Raw genomic sequence first — 12,642 nt, forward strand, 5'->3', positions numbered from 1 at the left:
GCCACCATGCCTATTGCTGACCTAATGCTCCTCTATGTTATCTGTAGTTGTTTGTTTCACACTGTACAAAACCATAGGTGCTGAACATTATGACCCTTTTTTTCTCTTTAAGGGGCTTTATAGATGCAGATGTTTGTTTTTGTCTGTTTTGAGGAAGGTCTCACTATACCTTGGGCTAGAGTAAGAATTTACTCTGTAGTCAGACTACATTCTAAATTCTTACTCTGTAGTCTGACTACAGAGTAAATTCTTACTGTAGCCCATGGTATAATGCTTGCCTCAAACTCCTGGCACTCCTGCCTCAGCCTCCAAGTACTGGGATTAAAGGTAAACAGAATAGCTAATTTGAGTCAAGTGTGGAGGTGCACACGTTTAATCCCAGCACTAAGGAGACAGAGGTAGTAGGATCACCATGAGTTCGAGGCCAACCTAAGACCACATAGTAAATTCTAGGCCACCTTGGACTAGAGCAAGACCCTACCTCGAAAAACAAAACAGAGAGAGAAAGAAAGATATTTTCAGGCTGGAGAGATGGCTTAGCAGTTAAGGCTCTTGCCTACAAAGCTGAAGGACCCAGGTTTAGTTCTACAGTACCCACATAAAGCCAGATGCACATGGTAGTACATGTGCCTGGAGTTCCTTTGTAGTAACTAGAGGCCCTGGCCCACCCATTTTCTTCCCCTCTCCCTCCCTCCCTCCCTCCCTCCCTCCCTCCCTCTCTCTCTCTCTCTCTCTCTGTCAAATATGTAAATATAATTTTTTTTAGATTTTTAAAAAGAGAATAACTTGTTCCTTTTGTAACAGAGTTTTGTGGGTATTCATTGAAGCCCATGCCCTAAGATACTCAGAACATCTGGGCAATGAATTCCAATTTGTTAGTTTGCAGAAGAGAACTTAATTTTTTAAACTTGGTGTCACTCTTGCTGGTATCCTTTCTCTAATTCTTCAGGTTTTCTGAATAGAAATATCTGTTCAGGGCTTGATGGCTCAAAAGTTAAAGACACTCATTTGCAAAGCCTGCTGACCTGGGTTCAATTCCCTAGTGCTTACATAAAGCCAGATGCACAAAGTGCTACATGCATCTGCAGTTCATTTACAGTGATAGGTGGCCCTGGTGTGCCCGTACTCTCTTTTTGTCTCCCCCCTTCTTCTTAAATAAATAAATACATTTTTTTAAAAAAGAAATGTAATCTGTTCAATCTATGAAATTAGCAATTAGAAACCACATCATTTTGATAAATTCTGTATTTCTTCCAACTAATCATCCTTTGTGATTCTTAGGAAAGCAGTACATTTAAGTGTGCTTGACTATAGGACTCATCCAGCTTGTTTGGAGTAAAGAAAATCTGGCATTTCTTGACACAGTTTTCCTCCAGTCTTGCTCTTAGGAGACACTGACATTAAGTGGCCTCTCATTCCTCCACATGGTGAATCAGAGACCCACTGGCAGGTGCTCTCAGGCCAGTCAGCAGCCTCACAGCTCATCTTTCCCAACTGAATTGCACCTGTGTGCACAATAGATCAGCAGTCTTACAGCTCATCTATCCTTACTGACTTACACCTGTGTACACAGTCTTTTTCACTTTTTTGAGACTCCTCACTAAGTTGCCCAGACTGGCCTTGCACTCACTCTGTAAGCTAGGCAGGCCTTACTTCCATCCTTCTGTCTAGCCTTTCAAGTAGCTAGGAATACATGCCTATGCCACCAGGCCCAGGTTATGTAATTCTTTTTTAGTACTGGGATAGAGCTTACCACTATCAGAGAAAGAGTAACCTAAAATGTTATTTTATCATAATCTTTCTTTTCTTTTTCTTTTTTTTTATATTTTTATTTTTTTATTAGCATTTACCATGATATAATCTTTCTTGAAAAGAAGTAATCAGAGCTAGAGAGATGATGACTTAGCAGTTAAAGTGCTAGCCTGCAAAGCCAAAGGTCCAAGGTTTGATTCCCTAGGACCCACATAAGCCAGATGTACATAGTGGGCATGTATCTGGAGTTTGTTTGCAGTGGCCAGAGGCCCTGGCACAGCCATTCTCTATTTCTCAAGTAAATAAATAAAAGTAAATGTAAAAAAAAAAGGAATGAGATGTACTTTGGGATCTCCATGGTAACAAGTAGAAATAAAAAAAAATGTACCAAGACTGTTGACATTCTTTACAGTCATGAATTTTGACCCTCTGACATACACTCCTCAGTTTATGTACTAGAAAGGCCCTGTAAAACTATTTTTTGGGAACCCTTATTAGCAGTTATTCAATACCTACTATATAGCTGATATTTTACATACATAAAAATACATATGTATATACATACAAGTTTGTTTTTTAATCGTTTTACTAAAATTCACATGCCTACATTTCTTTTTCCTTCTTAATTTTTTTTTTGTTGTTGTTGTTATTGTTTTGCTTTGGCTTTGGCTTTTCGATGTAGGGTCTCATTCTGGCCCAGGCTTACCTGGAATTCACTATGGAGTCTCCGGGTGGCCTCGAACTCATGGCAATCCTGCTACCTCTACCTCTGCCTCCCGAGTGCTGGTATTAAAGGCGTGCACTACCACGCACAGCTTAATTTTTTTTTTTTTTTGAGGCAAGCCCAACAGACTGCCTTTTTCTAAATGTGAGAATGAGAGAGAGAGAGAGAATTGGCACACCAAGGCCTCAAGCCACTGAAATTGAAATTGAACTCCAGATGCATGTGCCCCCTTGTGTGCATGTGCCATCTTGTGCACTTGTGCACTGGCTTATGTGGGACCTGGAGATTCAAACATGAGTCCTTACACTTCACAGGCAAGTGCCTTAACCGCTCAGCCATCTCTCCAGTCCCATGCCTATGTTTCTAATTTAGCCTTTGGTTCCCACCTTTGATCTCTGTCACCCAAGTTATTGCAGCTATCCATAATTACAGCTTCATAGAGCACTTTCAAAACACAAGAACACTTGAAGAAGTACAACAAACAAAAAATGAAAAACATGGGCTGGAGAGATGGCTGAGCGGTTAAGTGCTTGCCTGTGAAGCCTAAGGACCCCAGTTTGAGGCTCAGTTCCCCAGGACCCACATTAGCCAGAATGCACAAGAGGGCACATGCATCTGGAGTTTGCAGTGGCCGGAGGCCCTATTGCGCCCTTTCTATCTGCCTCTTTCTCTCTCTCTGTCACTCTCAAATAAATTAAAATAAACAAAAGAAAAAAATGAAAAACATAACATGTAGTAAGAAAGGTGACCTTTTCCCATTGGCAGGTCACAGTGTCTCAAGTTTTCTTTTATTTTCACTGATAGGGAGAAATTATACTCAAGCAAAGAGAAAGAAATAAACAGGGAGTGTTTCACAGAAAGATTTATAGAACCCAACATTTCTTCGAGAAATTTATTCTTTTGGTATATGTGTGTTAAGTGTGTGTGATGATATATATGTTCATGTATGTGAGAGTGGGCACATGTCATGGTGGCATGTAGAGGTCAGAGGAAACTTTCAGGTGTCTGTCCTCACTGTCCACCTCCTTTGAGGCAAGGTCCCTGTTATAGTCAGGTTTGCACTGCTGGTAGAAATAACCCAACCAAGAGCAGCTTGTGAGGGGTGGGGAAGAGGTTTATTTTGGCTTACAGGCTCGAGGGGGATACTCCACGATGGCAGGGAAAATGATCCATGAGCAGAGGGGGACATCACTCCCCAGCCAACATCAGATGGACAACAGCAACAGGAGAGTGTGCCAAACACTCGCAAGGGAAAACTGACTATAACACCCATAAGCCTGTCCCCAACAACACACTGGTTCCAGTAGGTGTTAATTTCCAATTGCCATCAGCTGGGGAGCATCCAGAACACTTAAGTTTATGGGGGGACACCTGAATCAGACCACCACTATTCCACATTGTTCAGTGCTGCTTTTTTTAAAAAAAAAATTATTTATTATTTATTTGAGAGCAACAGAGAGAGAGAAAGGAGAGAGAGAAAGGAGAGAAAGAACTGGCATGCCAGGGCTTCCAGCCACTGCAAATGAACTCCAGACGCGTGCACCCCCTTGTGCATCTGGCTAACGTGGGTCCTGGGGAACTGAGCCTCGAACCAGGGTCCTTAGGCTTCACAGGCAAGTGCTTAACCACTAAGCCATCTCTCCAGCCCTTCACTGCTGCTCTTTTCAACCAGACTAGCTAGCCCTGGAGCCTGGCCTCCTGGGATTCTCCTGTCTCTGCCTTCTCACCTTAACACAGTCTGGCTTTTTACATGGGTGTTAGGCTTCTGAATCTCAGTACTCCTGCTTACATAGCTAGCACTTAATCCACTGAGCCATCTCTCCAACCTTGCTTTGAGGCTGTTAATAGTATTGTTTTAGTTTTGGGCTTTTTTGTTTTGTTTTGTTTTGTTTTTCAAGGTAGGGTGTCACTGATACTCTAGCTCAGGCTGACCTGGAATTAACTGTGTAGTCTCAGGGTGACCCCGAACTCATGGTGATCCTCCTACATCTGCCTCCTGAGTGCTGGGATTAAAGACGTGCCACCACACCTGGCTCATTTTAGTTTTCTTTTTTTAATTTTTATTTGTTTATTTTTATTTATTTATTTGAGAGCAACAGACAGAGAGAGAAAGAGGCAGAGAGAGAGAGAGAGAGAGAATGGGCACGCCAGGGCCTGCAGCCGCTGCAAATGAACTCCAGATGTGTGCGCCCCCTTGTGCATCTGGCTAATATGGGTCCTGGGAAATTGAGCCTCGAACTGGGGTCCTTAGGCTTCACAGGCAAGCGCTTAACTGCTCAGCCATCTCTCCAGCCCTCATTTTAGTTTTTTTGAGGTAGGGTCTCACTCTAGCCCAGGGTGACCTGGAACATCCTCCTGCCTCTGCCTCTGCCTCTGCCTCTGCCTCTGCCTCTGCCTCTGCCTCTGCCTCTGCCTCTGCCTCTGCCTCTGCCTCTGCCTCTGCCTCTGCCTCTGCCTCTGCCTCTGCCTCTGCCTCTGCCTCTGCCTCTGCCTCTGCCTCTGCCTCTGCCTCTGCCTCTGCCTCTGCCTCTGCCTCTGCCTCTGCCTCTGCCTCTGCCTCTGCCTCTGCCTCTGCCTCTGCCTCTGCCTCTGCCTCTGCCTCTGCCTCTGCCTCTGCCTCTGCCTCTGCCTCTGCCTCTGCCTCTGCCTCTGCCTCTGCCTCTGACTCTGCCTCTGCCTCTGCCTCTGCCTCTGCCTCTGCCTCTGCCTCTGCCTCTGCCTCTGCCTCTGCCTCTGCCTCTGCCTCTGCCTCTGCCTCTGCCTCTGCCTCTGCCTCTGCCTCTGCCTCTGCCTCTGCCTCTGCCTCTGCCTCTGCCTCTGCCTCTGCCTCTGCCTCTGCCTCTGCCTCTGCCTCTGCCTCTGCCTCTGCCTCTGCCTCTGCCTCTGCCTCTGCCTCTGCCTCTGCCTCTGCCTCTGCCTCTGCCTCTGCCTCTGCCTCTGCCTCTGCCTCTGCCTCTGCCTCTGCCTCTGCCTCTGCCTCTGCCTCTGCCTCTGCCTCTGCCTCTGCCTCTGCCTCTGCCTCTGCCTCTGCCTCTGCCTCTGCCTCTGCCTCTGCCTCTGCCTCTGCCTCTGCCTCTGCCTCTGCCTCTGCCTCTGCCTCTGCCTCTGCCTCTGCCTCTGCCTCTGCCTCTGCCTCTGCCTCTGCCTCTGCCTCTGCCTCTGCCTCTGCCTCTGCCTCTGCCTCTGCCTCTGCCTCTGCCTCTGCCTCTGCCTCTGCCTCTGCCTCTGCCTCTGCCTCTGCCTCTGCCTCTGCCTCTGCCTCTGCCTCTGCCTCTGCCTCTGCCTCTGCCTCTGCCTCTGCCTCTGCCTCTGCCTCTGCCTCTGCCTCTGCCTCTGCCTCTGCCTCTGCCTCTGCCTCTGCCTCTGCCTCTGCCTCTGCCTCTGCCTCTGCCATCACTACACCTGGCTTGTTAATAGTATGTTTAGGTGTTGTAGTGATTCATGAGCAACAGCAGTAGTAGGTAAGGACTTTGGATTCAGACTACCTTTATGAAATACAAAATCTGTGGATCTTTGTTTTCCTTTTGTTTCATTTAAAATTTTTATTTATTTATTTTGAGAGAGAGAAAGAGAGAAGCAGATATAGTGTGCACGCTAGGGTCTCTAGCCACTGCAAAAAAAAAAAAAAAAAATACAAAAAAAAACTCCAGACACCTTGTGCATCTGGTTTACATGGGTACTAAAGAATCAAACCTGGGTCCTCAGGCTTTGCAAGCAAATGCCTTAACTGCTAAGTCATCTCTTCAACCCCCTTTTGTTTATCCTTAAATATTTTTATTGATTTATTTGAGAGAAAGGGAAAGAGGTAGACAGAGAGAGAGAGAGAGAGAGAGAGAGAGAGTGGGTGGTATGTGAGTATGGGTCTCCACCACTCAAACAAATTCCAAACACATGCACCACTTGTGCATCTGGCTGTTTTTTTGTTTTGTTTTGTTTTGTTTTTGTTTTTGTTTTTGTTTTTGTTTTTCAAGGTAGGGTCTCACTCTGGTCCAGGCTGCCCTGGAATTAACTCTATCATCTCAGGGTGGCCTTGAACTCATGCAATCCTCCTACCTCTACCTCCTGAGTGCTGGGATTAAAGGCATGCGCCACCACACAAACACATGCACCACTTTGTGCATCTGGCTGTTACATAGGCACTGAGGAATTGAACCTGGGCTACTGGACATTGCAAGGAAGTGCCTTTAGCCACTGAGAAATCCCCAGTCCATTTTTCTTTTTTATTTGAATGAACAGGAAAGTCCCATTTGATTGGGGAAATGGCTCAGCAGTGAAAGGTGCTTGCTTGCAATGCCTGATGGCCTAAGTTTGATTACCTATTACTCACAGAAAGCCAGGGGCACAAGGTAGCACATGCATCTTTAGTTCATTTGTAGTGACAGGAGGCCCTGGCATGCCCATATGGATACTCTCTCAAATAAAAATAAAAATGTAAAAAGAGTCACAGGATGGGAGGAAATATCTAGAGACATTGCTCACCCCCAACAATGATTGACTTCTGCTCTTACAAGTCATAACTCACAGCTCCATGGTGAATAACAGCAATCCCCCTAAGTAGGGCCCTCAGAAGAGTGGGGCCAGCAAGCAGGGAAATGATGGTACCAATATATGATGTGTCCATACAAAGTTTCTACAAAGAAAGAAAGGAGGGAGGGAGGGAGGGAGGAGAAAAATATTTTTAAAAAAGCACTTCCATTTGATATTTGCAATATTCTGAGATGAAAAGAACTGATGCTGACCTGGAGAGATGGCTTAGTGGTTAAGGCACTTGACTACAAAGCCAAAGGAGCCAGGTCTAATTCCCCAGGACTCAACAAAGCCATTTGCAACAGCTGGAGGCCTTGATGTGCACATTCTCTTTGTCAAATAAATAAAAGAAAAAAAAAAAAAAAAAACTTATGCTGAATGCCAGGCTGTAAAGAGCACACAACCTATGTCCAGTGGGAGATTCTTCAGGGACCCACAAACAACCCTGAAACCCTACATTATTTTCCTCCTATACAACTTTGGTCCAAGGGACCAAAAGATGACCTGTAGCCTTTATCCTAACACATTTCCTCAGTCATTTCCCTGAAATAGCAGAGAAACAGTCTTAACCATGTAAACACTCCTTGGATTTGGGAATGTCATTAGTCAGGAGTTAAAAGAAAGTCTCTCTAAACTCTGTTGCTGGTATAACAGCTGAAGTACATCTGTGAGAATCAAGGTTCCTTTCCTGCCTCTCAGGCAGCTGTTCTCCACTCAATGAAGTGTGTTTTCAGAACTGTGCAGTGGTGGGATGAAAATGCCATCCAGGTGTTTGGAATCCAGATGGGTAATTTGGTTATAGAGCTCTTATTTCTTGCTTCTCTCTTTGGAATTTATGCAGAAATCTTTTTTGTTTTTAAGCAGGTGGATTTAAGCCAGGGGTAGTGGTACACACCCGTACTTACAGTACTCTGGAGGCTGAGGCTGGAGGATCACAGTGATGCTCGAGATCAGCCTGGGCTATAGGAAAAAGAAAAAGTGGGGGAGAGAGCAAGGAGGGAAAGGAGCAGAAGCTTGGATTTTTCTTCTATCTTATTTATTATACATTTGTGAGCAATATCTCATATTTTTCTTCTAATGCCAAGGCTCCATACTTTGGGTTTATGTCTTTTGGGTGGCTCTTGAACTCTGGATTCTTAAAGTACCTTAACAATGGCAAACATGGTCATTTCCATCAGTCCGCCTGCTCGTCAGCAAGGCCTTCATGACATCCAAGTCCAGTCTTGCTGTCTGCAGGCCTGTGATTGGACACAGTCTTCTTGAAAGGCCGGGGTTCTTTCTGCCCTGGAGGTTGTGCCATGATCATTGCCAGTCTTAACTACAGGCAGGAAATGGCAGACCCTGGGTGGTCCAAGGCCAGGATCCTCAATGTGAGACCCAGAGGTGTTTCCCATCTCCACTACTCTGTAGCCCTCCAAGACACCAAGCATGACCTTCAGTTTCATTAAACACAAGAAGAGCCCATAGTGCTGGTGGTTTCCATTTTCAGCGCCATAAGAATTTCCTGAGAAAAGGGATTTTCAAGCTTGAAGTAGGGGAAAATAATGTGAATGAACTCCATTTAATATTTTCAAATTATTCTTGCCCAAATGTGCAAGCTTGAGGGTGTATGAGTGCAGGGCATCTGAAGAGAGGCCCCTGGGAAACTTACTGTTGCTGCAAGTCTCTGGATGAGAGGTTGGAATCCAGGATGGATTAGCACATCTGAGGTATTGCTTGAATCTTTCATGTGGTACATGTTATTTTGGTTATTTAATTCTCAAAATTAAAATTATTTTGAGCTAGGCATGGTGGCACGTGCCTTTAATCCCAGCACTCAGAAGGCAGATGTAGGAGGATGACTGTGAGTTCAAGGCCACCCTGAGACTATATAATGAATTCCAGGTCAGCCTGGAGTAGAGTGAAACCCTACCTCAAAAAAAACTGAAGCAGAATAAAATAAAATAAAAAACTAAGGTCTGGAGTGATGGCTTAGTGGTTAAGGCATTTGCCTGCAAAGCCAGAGGACCTCAGGTCAATTCCCCAGGACCCACATAAGCCAGATAACACAAGGTGGCGCATGTGTCTGGAGTTTGTTTGCAGTAGCTGGAGGCCCTGACGTGCCCATTCTCTCCCTCTCTCTTTCTCTCTCTCTCTCTAATAACAAATAAAAAGAAAAAAATTAAGATTATTTTATTATATTTATTTATTTATTGAAGGGATGCAAATATTTTCTAATTCATTAACCATGAAACACTATTCACCCAAAGCTTACCTACCATATTGTCCTAATTGTTTGGCTCAGGAAGATGCTAGCAAGTTCAGATTACTTCTCTCTGCTGGTCGCATCTGAGCCCCTGGCTAACTTAGGCTTTGGTCCTCTACATCATGCTCAGTTCTTCAGCCCACTTCATTCCATTGCACTCTTTTCTTTCATGGAGACCTGGCAAACCCTTCATCAGCCAGACATCTATGCCAAGTCTTTGAATACTAGCAAATACTTGAAGCTGTTTAGCAATGCCATAAAACAGAAGTAAGAATGATGCATAGTTCACACCAAGTTCATACACAGCAGTGGTGTTCAAGGTTAATAGCAAAAACCATGGAGAAAATTAATATGAAATACTAGGCAAATCCAGTTCTAAGGAGGAAATAAAAATCTTAGAAAACATAATTACAAAGCCACGCGTGGTGGCTCATGCCTTTAATCCCAACACTTGGGAGGCAGAGGTAGGAAGATCACCATGAATTCTAGGCTACCCTGAGACTACATAGTGAATCCCAGAGCAAGACCCTACCTTGGAAAAACAAACAAACAAACAAACAAAAAACATTATTATGCCTTTAAATGGCTAGCTGGGCCTCTTATTTATCTTCAAATCAGCTAAAATAAACATCACTGGCAAGCCATGAGTGCTGCCTGTTACCTGGTCTCATGCTTAAGGAAGCATTTGTGATTATTCAGAATTAATGGGAATTTTCTTTAATAGGATGCTATAGTTATCCATGAAGTCTATGAAGAAGGAGCAGCCGCCCGAGATGGAAGACTATGGGCTGGAGACCAGATACTTGAGGTATCTCTTTCTGAATCTGTCCTTTCAATCTCTAGCCATTGTATACCATTGGTGACTTTTCTCCCTTTTAACAAAACTATGTTCCCTCTTGTTTTGTTTGTTTGTTTGCAGTGTACATTGATTAACTAGCTAGTTTAAAGTAGTGACTGTGTTGATGTAATCTGAGAAAACTTTCTCTCTTTTCTGAGAAAGAGTGGAAAGGGGGAGGAGAGAGAGAATATGGGTACACCAGGGCTTCCTACTGCAAACAAACTCCAGATGCATATGCCTCTTTGTGCATTTAGCTTTATGTGGCTATTGGAGAATTGAGCCCAGGCCATAAGGCTTTGCAAGCAAATCCCCTTAACCTTTATGACAAAAGGAAATCTATGCCTTGCCATTAGTGTTTTCTTTAATTAATTTGTTTTTTATTGACAACTTCCATGATTGTAAACAATATCCCATGGTAATTCCCTTCCTTCCCCCCACTTTCCCCTTTGAAACTCCACTCTCCATATTATCCCCTCCCCTTCTCAATCTCTCTTTTATTTTGATGTCATGATCTTTTCCTCCTATTATGATGGTCTTGTCTAGGTGGTGTCAGGCACTGTGAGGTCATGGATATCCAGGCCATTTTGTGTCTGGAGGATCACGTTGTAAGGAGCCCTACCCTTCCTTTGGCTCTTACATTCTTTCCGCCACCTCTTCCACAATGGACCCTGAGCCTTGGAAGGTGTAATAGAGATATTGCAGTGCTGAGCACTTCTCTGTCACTTCTCAGCACCATGGTGCCTTCTGAGTCATCCCAAGATCACTGCCATCCGAAAAGAGAAGCTTCTCTAACCAGAAGTGAAAGTAGCATTAATATATGGATATGAACATTAAATGAAGTACTTACTGGGCAGTTTAGTGAACATAGTATATACTTTCAGCCAGACAGCAGTAGACGTTACATCCCTAGGGCTCTTGACTGTTGTAGGTTTTCAGTATCAGGGATGTATTCCCTCTCATGGAGCAGGCCTCCAGTCAAATTAAAGGGTGGTTGGTTTCCCCATAATAAACGTGCACTATTGTATCTGTTGGCTCATTTGGCCCCTGGTTGGAAAAATACAAGGCTTGCATTGTCCACTTTTGTTTATCTCTACTGGTAATTTCTCTCTCTTCCATTGAACTGCATGCAGCATGCTTTTTCCCAGCTTTCTGTCAGCTGGTCTACACAGAGGAGGTTTTTAGCTCAGCTCCCGCAGGATTTCTCAGTTTCCTTGCAGCCCAAGTATGTGGAGTCTTCAGCAATAGGGTCTTACCATCTATTCCAGGTGGGAAACCAAGGACCTTGGTAGCCATTAGCATTTTCAAGTTGACAAAAAGTTGAACGTGGGCTGGGCAGATGCTTCCGTGGGAAGAGCGGGGCATTCGTTCTTGTAACCCCAGTGCTGATGGGGATGGAGACAGGAGGATCACTGGGGGCTGCTGATCAACCAATGTAGCTGAAAAAGAGAAAGCTCTAGATTCACTGACAGACTAACGAAATAAGGCAGAAGGGTGATAGAGGAGGATACCTGATGTACCTCTCACCACACACACACCAAAAAAAATAAATAAATAAAAACAATAAAACATTTTAATGTGAAAATTGTCTCTTTAGTTGTGATATAGTATTTGTCAAGCAATGAGGTACTAAACTGGACCCTTTCAAATTGCCTTTCTTTTGCCAAAATTGTTAAAGCATTTAAATTCCAGGACAGGCAGGATAACACCAGGACATAAAGGTGCTGGGCATTCTGGCAGGTTGTACCATGGAGCCCTTTTGATGTTGGGAGACTTTAGGCAACATGTTTCTTCCACTAGATGAGTTCAGTGGGATAAGTTTTATGGTGGGCATGTGCAGGTTTGCATTGAAACTAAGAGCACATTATGAACGACATCACAAGATTTCACTTTTCCCCTCAGTGGCTCATTTCTGCCTCCCAAGATGAAAACAGAGTTATAATTAAGAGAAGAGAGCATAGACAGCAGGATGCAAAGAGAGGAGGCCAGGCTGACTGCAAACTAATTTCAGGCTAAGCCACAGGGTTTCTCTGCAGGCCCCCAACGTACTGCATGGTGGGATGAGGCCTGGTTTATGAGATACTCATTCAGGACCAGAAGTGGCATTAGCAAAACAAACAAGGCCCTTTAGGAATGAGTTTCACTGCCTTCATGATTAGGAGTTTTGAAGAGTTTTATCTTTGTTTTCTCTAGATTTTCTAATCAGTTGATGCTGTCCTAATTGGTTTTTGAAGATGAATGGGTCAAACATTAAAAGTACTACAGATAAAAAAAAAGTACTACAGATGCAAATATGTCTTGATACAGATGAAATGTAAACCCACAGATTATCCTGTATTTGGTCACTTGAAATGGAACATGCTTATTAGTTTTTGAGTGTGGCAGTGGCCTCACAGGTATAAACACATGTATTTTAGGATTGGAGAGATGGCTCAGACATTAAGGCACTTGACTACAAAGCCTGATGGTTAAATTCCCCAGTACCCTCGTAAAACCACATGCACAAAGGGGCATATGCATCTGGGGTTTGTTTGCAGAGGCTGGAAAACCTGATGCACC

General features: G+C 44.2%; 1 protein-coding gene across 8 annotated transcripts in view; it reads left to right on the forward strand.

Moving 5' to 3' along the window:
- Positions 1-12,642, forward strand: part of Patj (PATJ crumbs cell polarity complex component) — a 430,613-nt gene that overhangs the window by 353,733 nt on the left and 64,238 nt on the right. For all 8 annotated transcript variants that reach the window (XM_045148899.1, XM_045148905.1, XM_045148902.1 and 5 more), the window contains one exon: positions 9,973-10,056. In XM_045148899.1, coding sequence (XP_045004834.1) covers positions 9,973-10,056 — 84 coding nt within the window. The remainder of the gene's footprint in view (positions 1-9,972; positions 10,057-12,642) is intronic.

The sequence above is a fragment of the Jaculus jaculus genome, chromosome 5 (genome assembly GCF_020740685.1).
Source record: "Jaculus jaculus isolate mJacJac1 chromosome 5, mJacJac1.mat.Y.cur, whole genome shotgun sequence".
In the NCBI taxonomy this organism is placed as follows: domain Eukaryota; kingdom Metazoa; phylum Chordata; class Mammalia; order Rodentia; family Dipodidae; genus Jaculus; species Jaculus jaculus.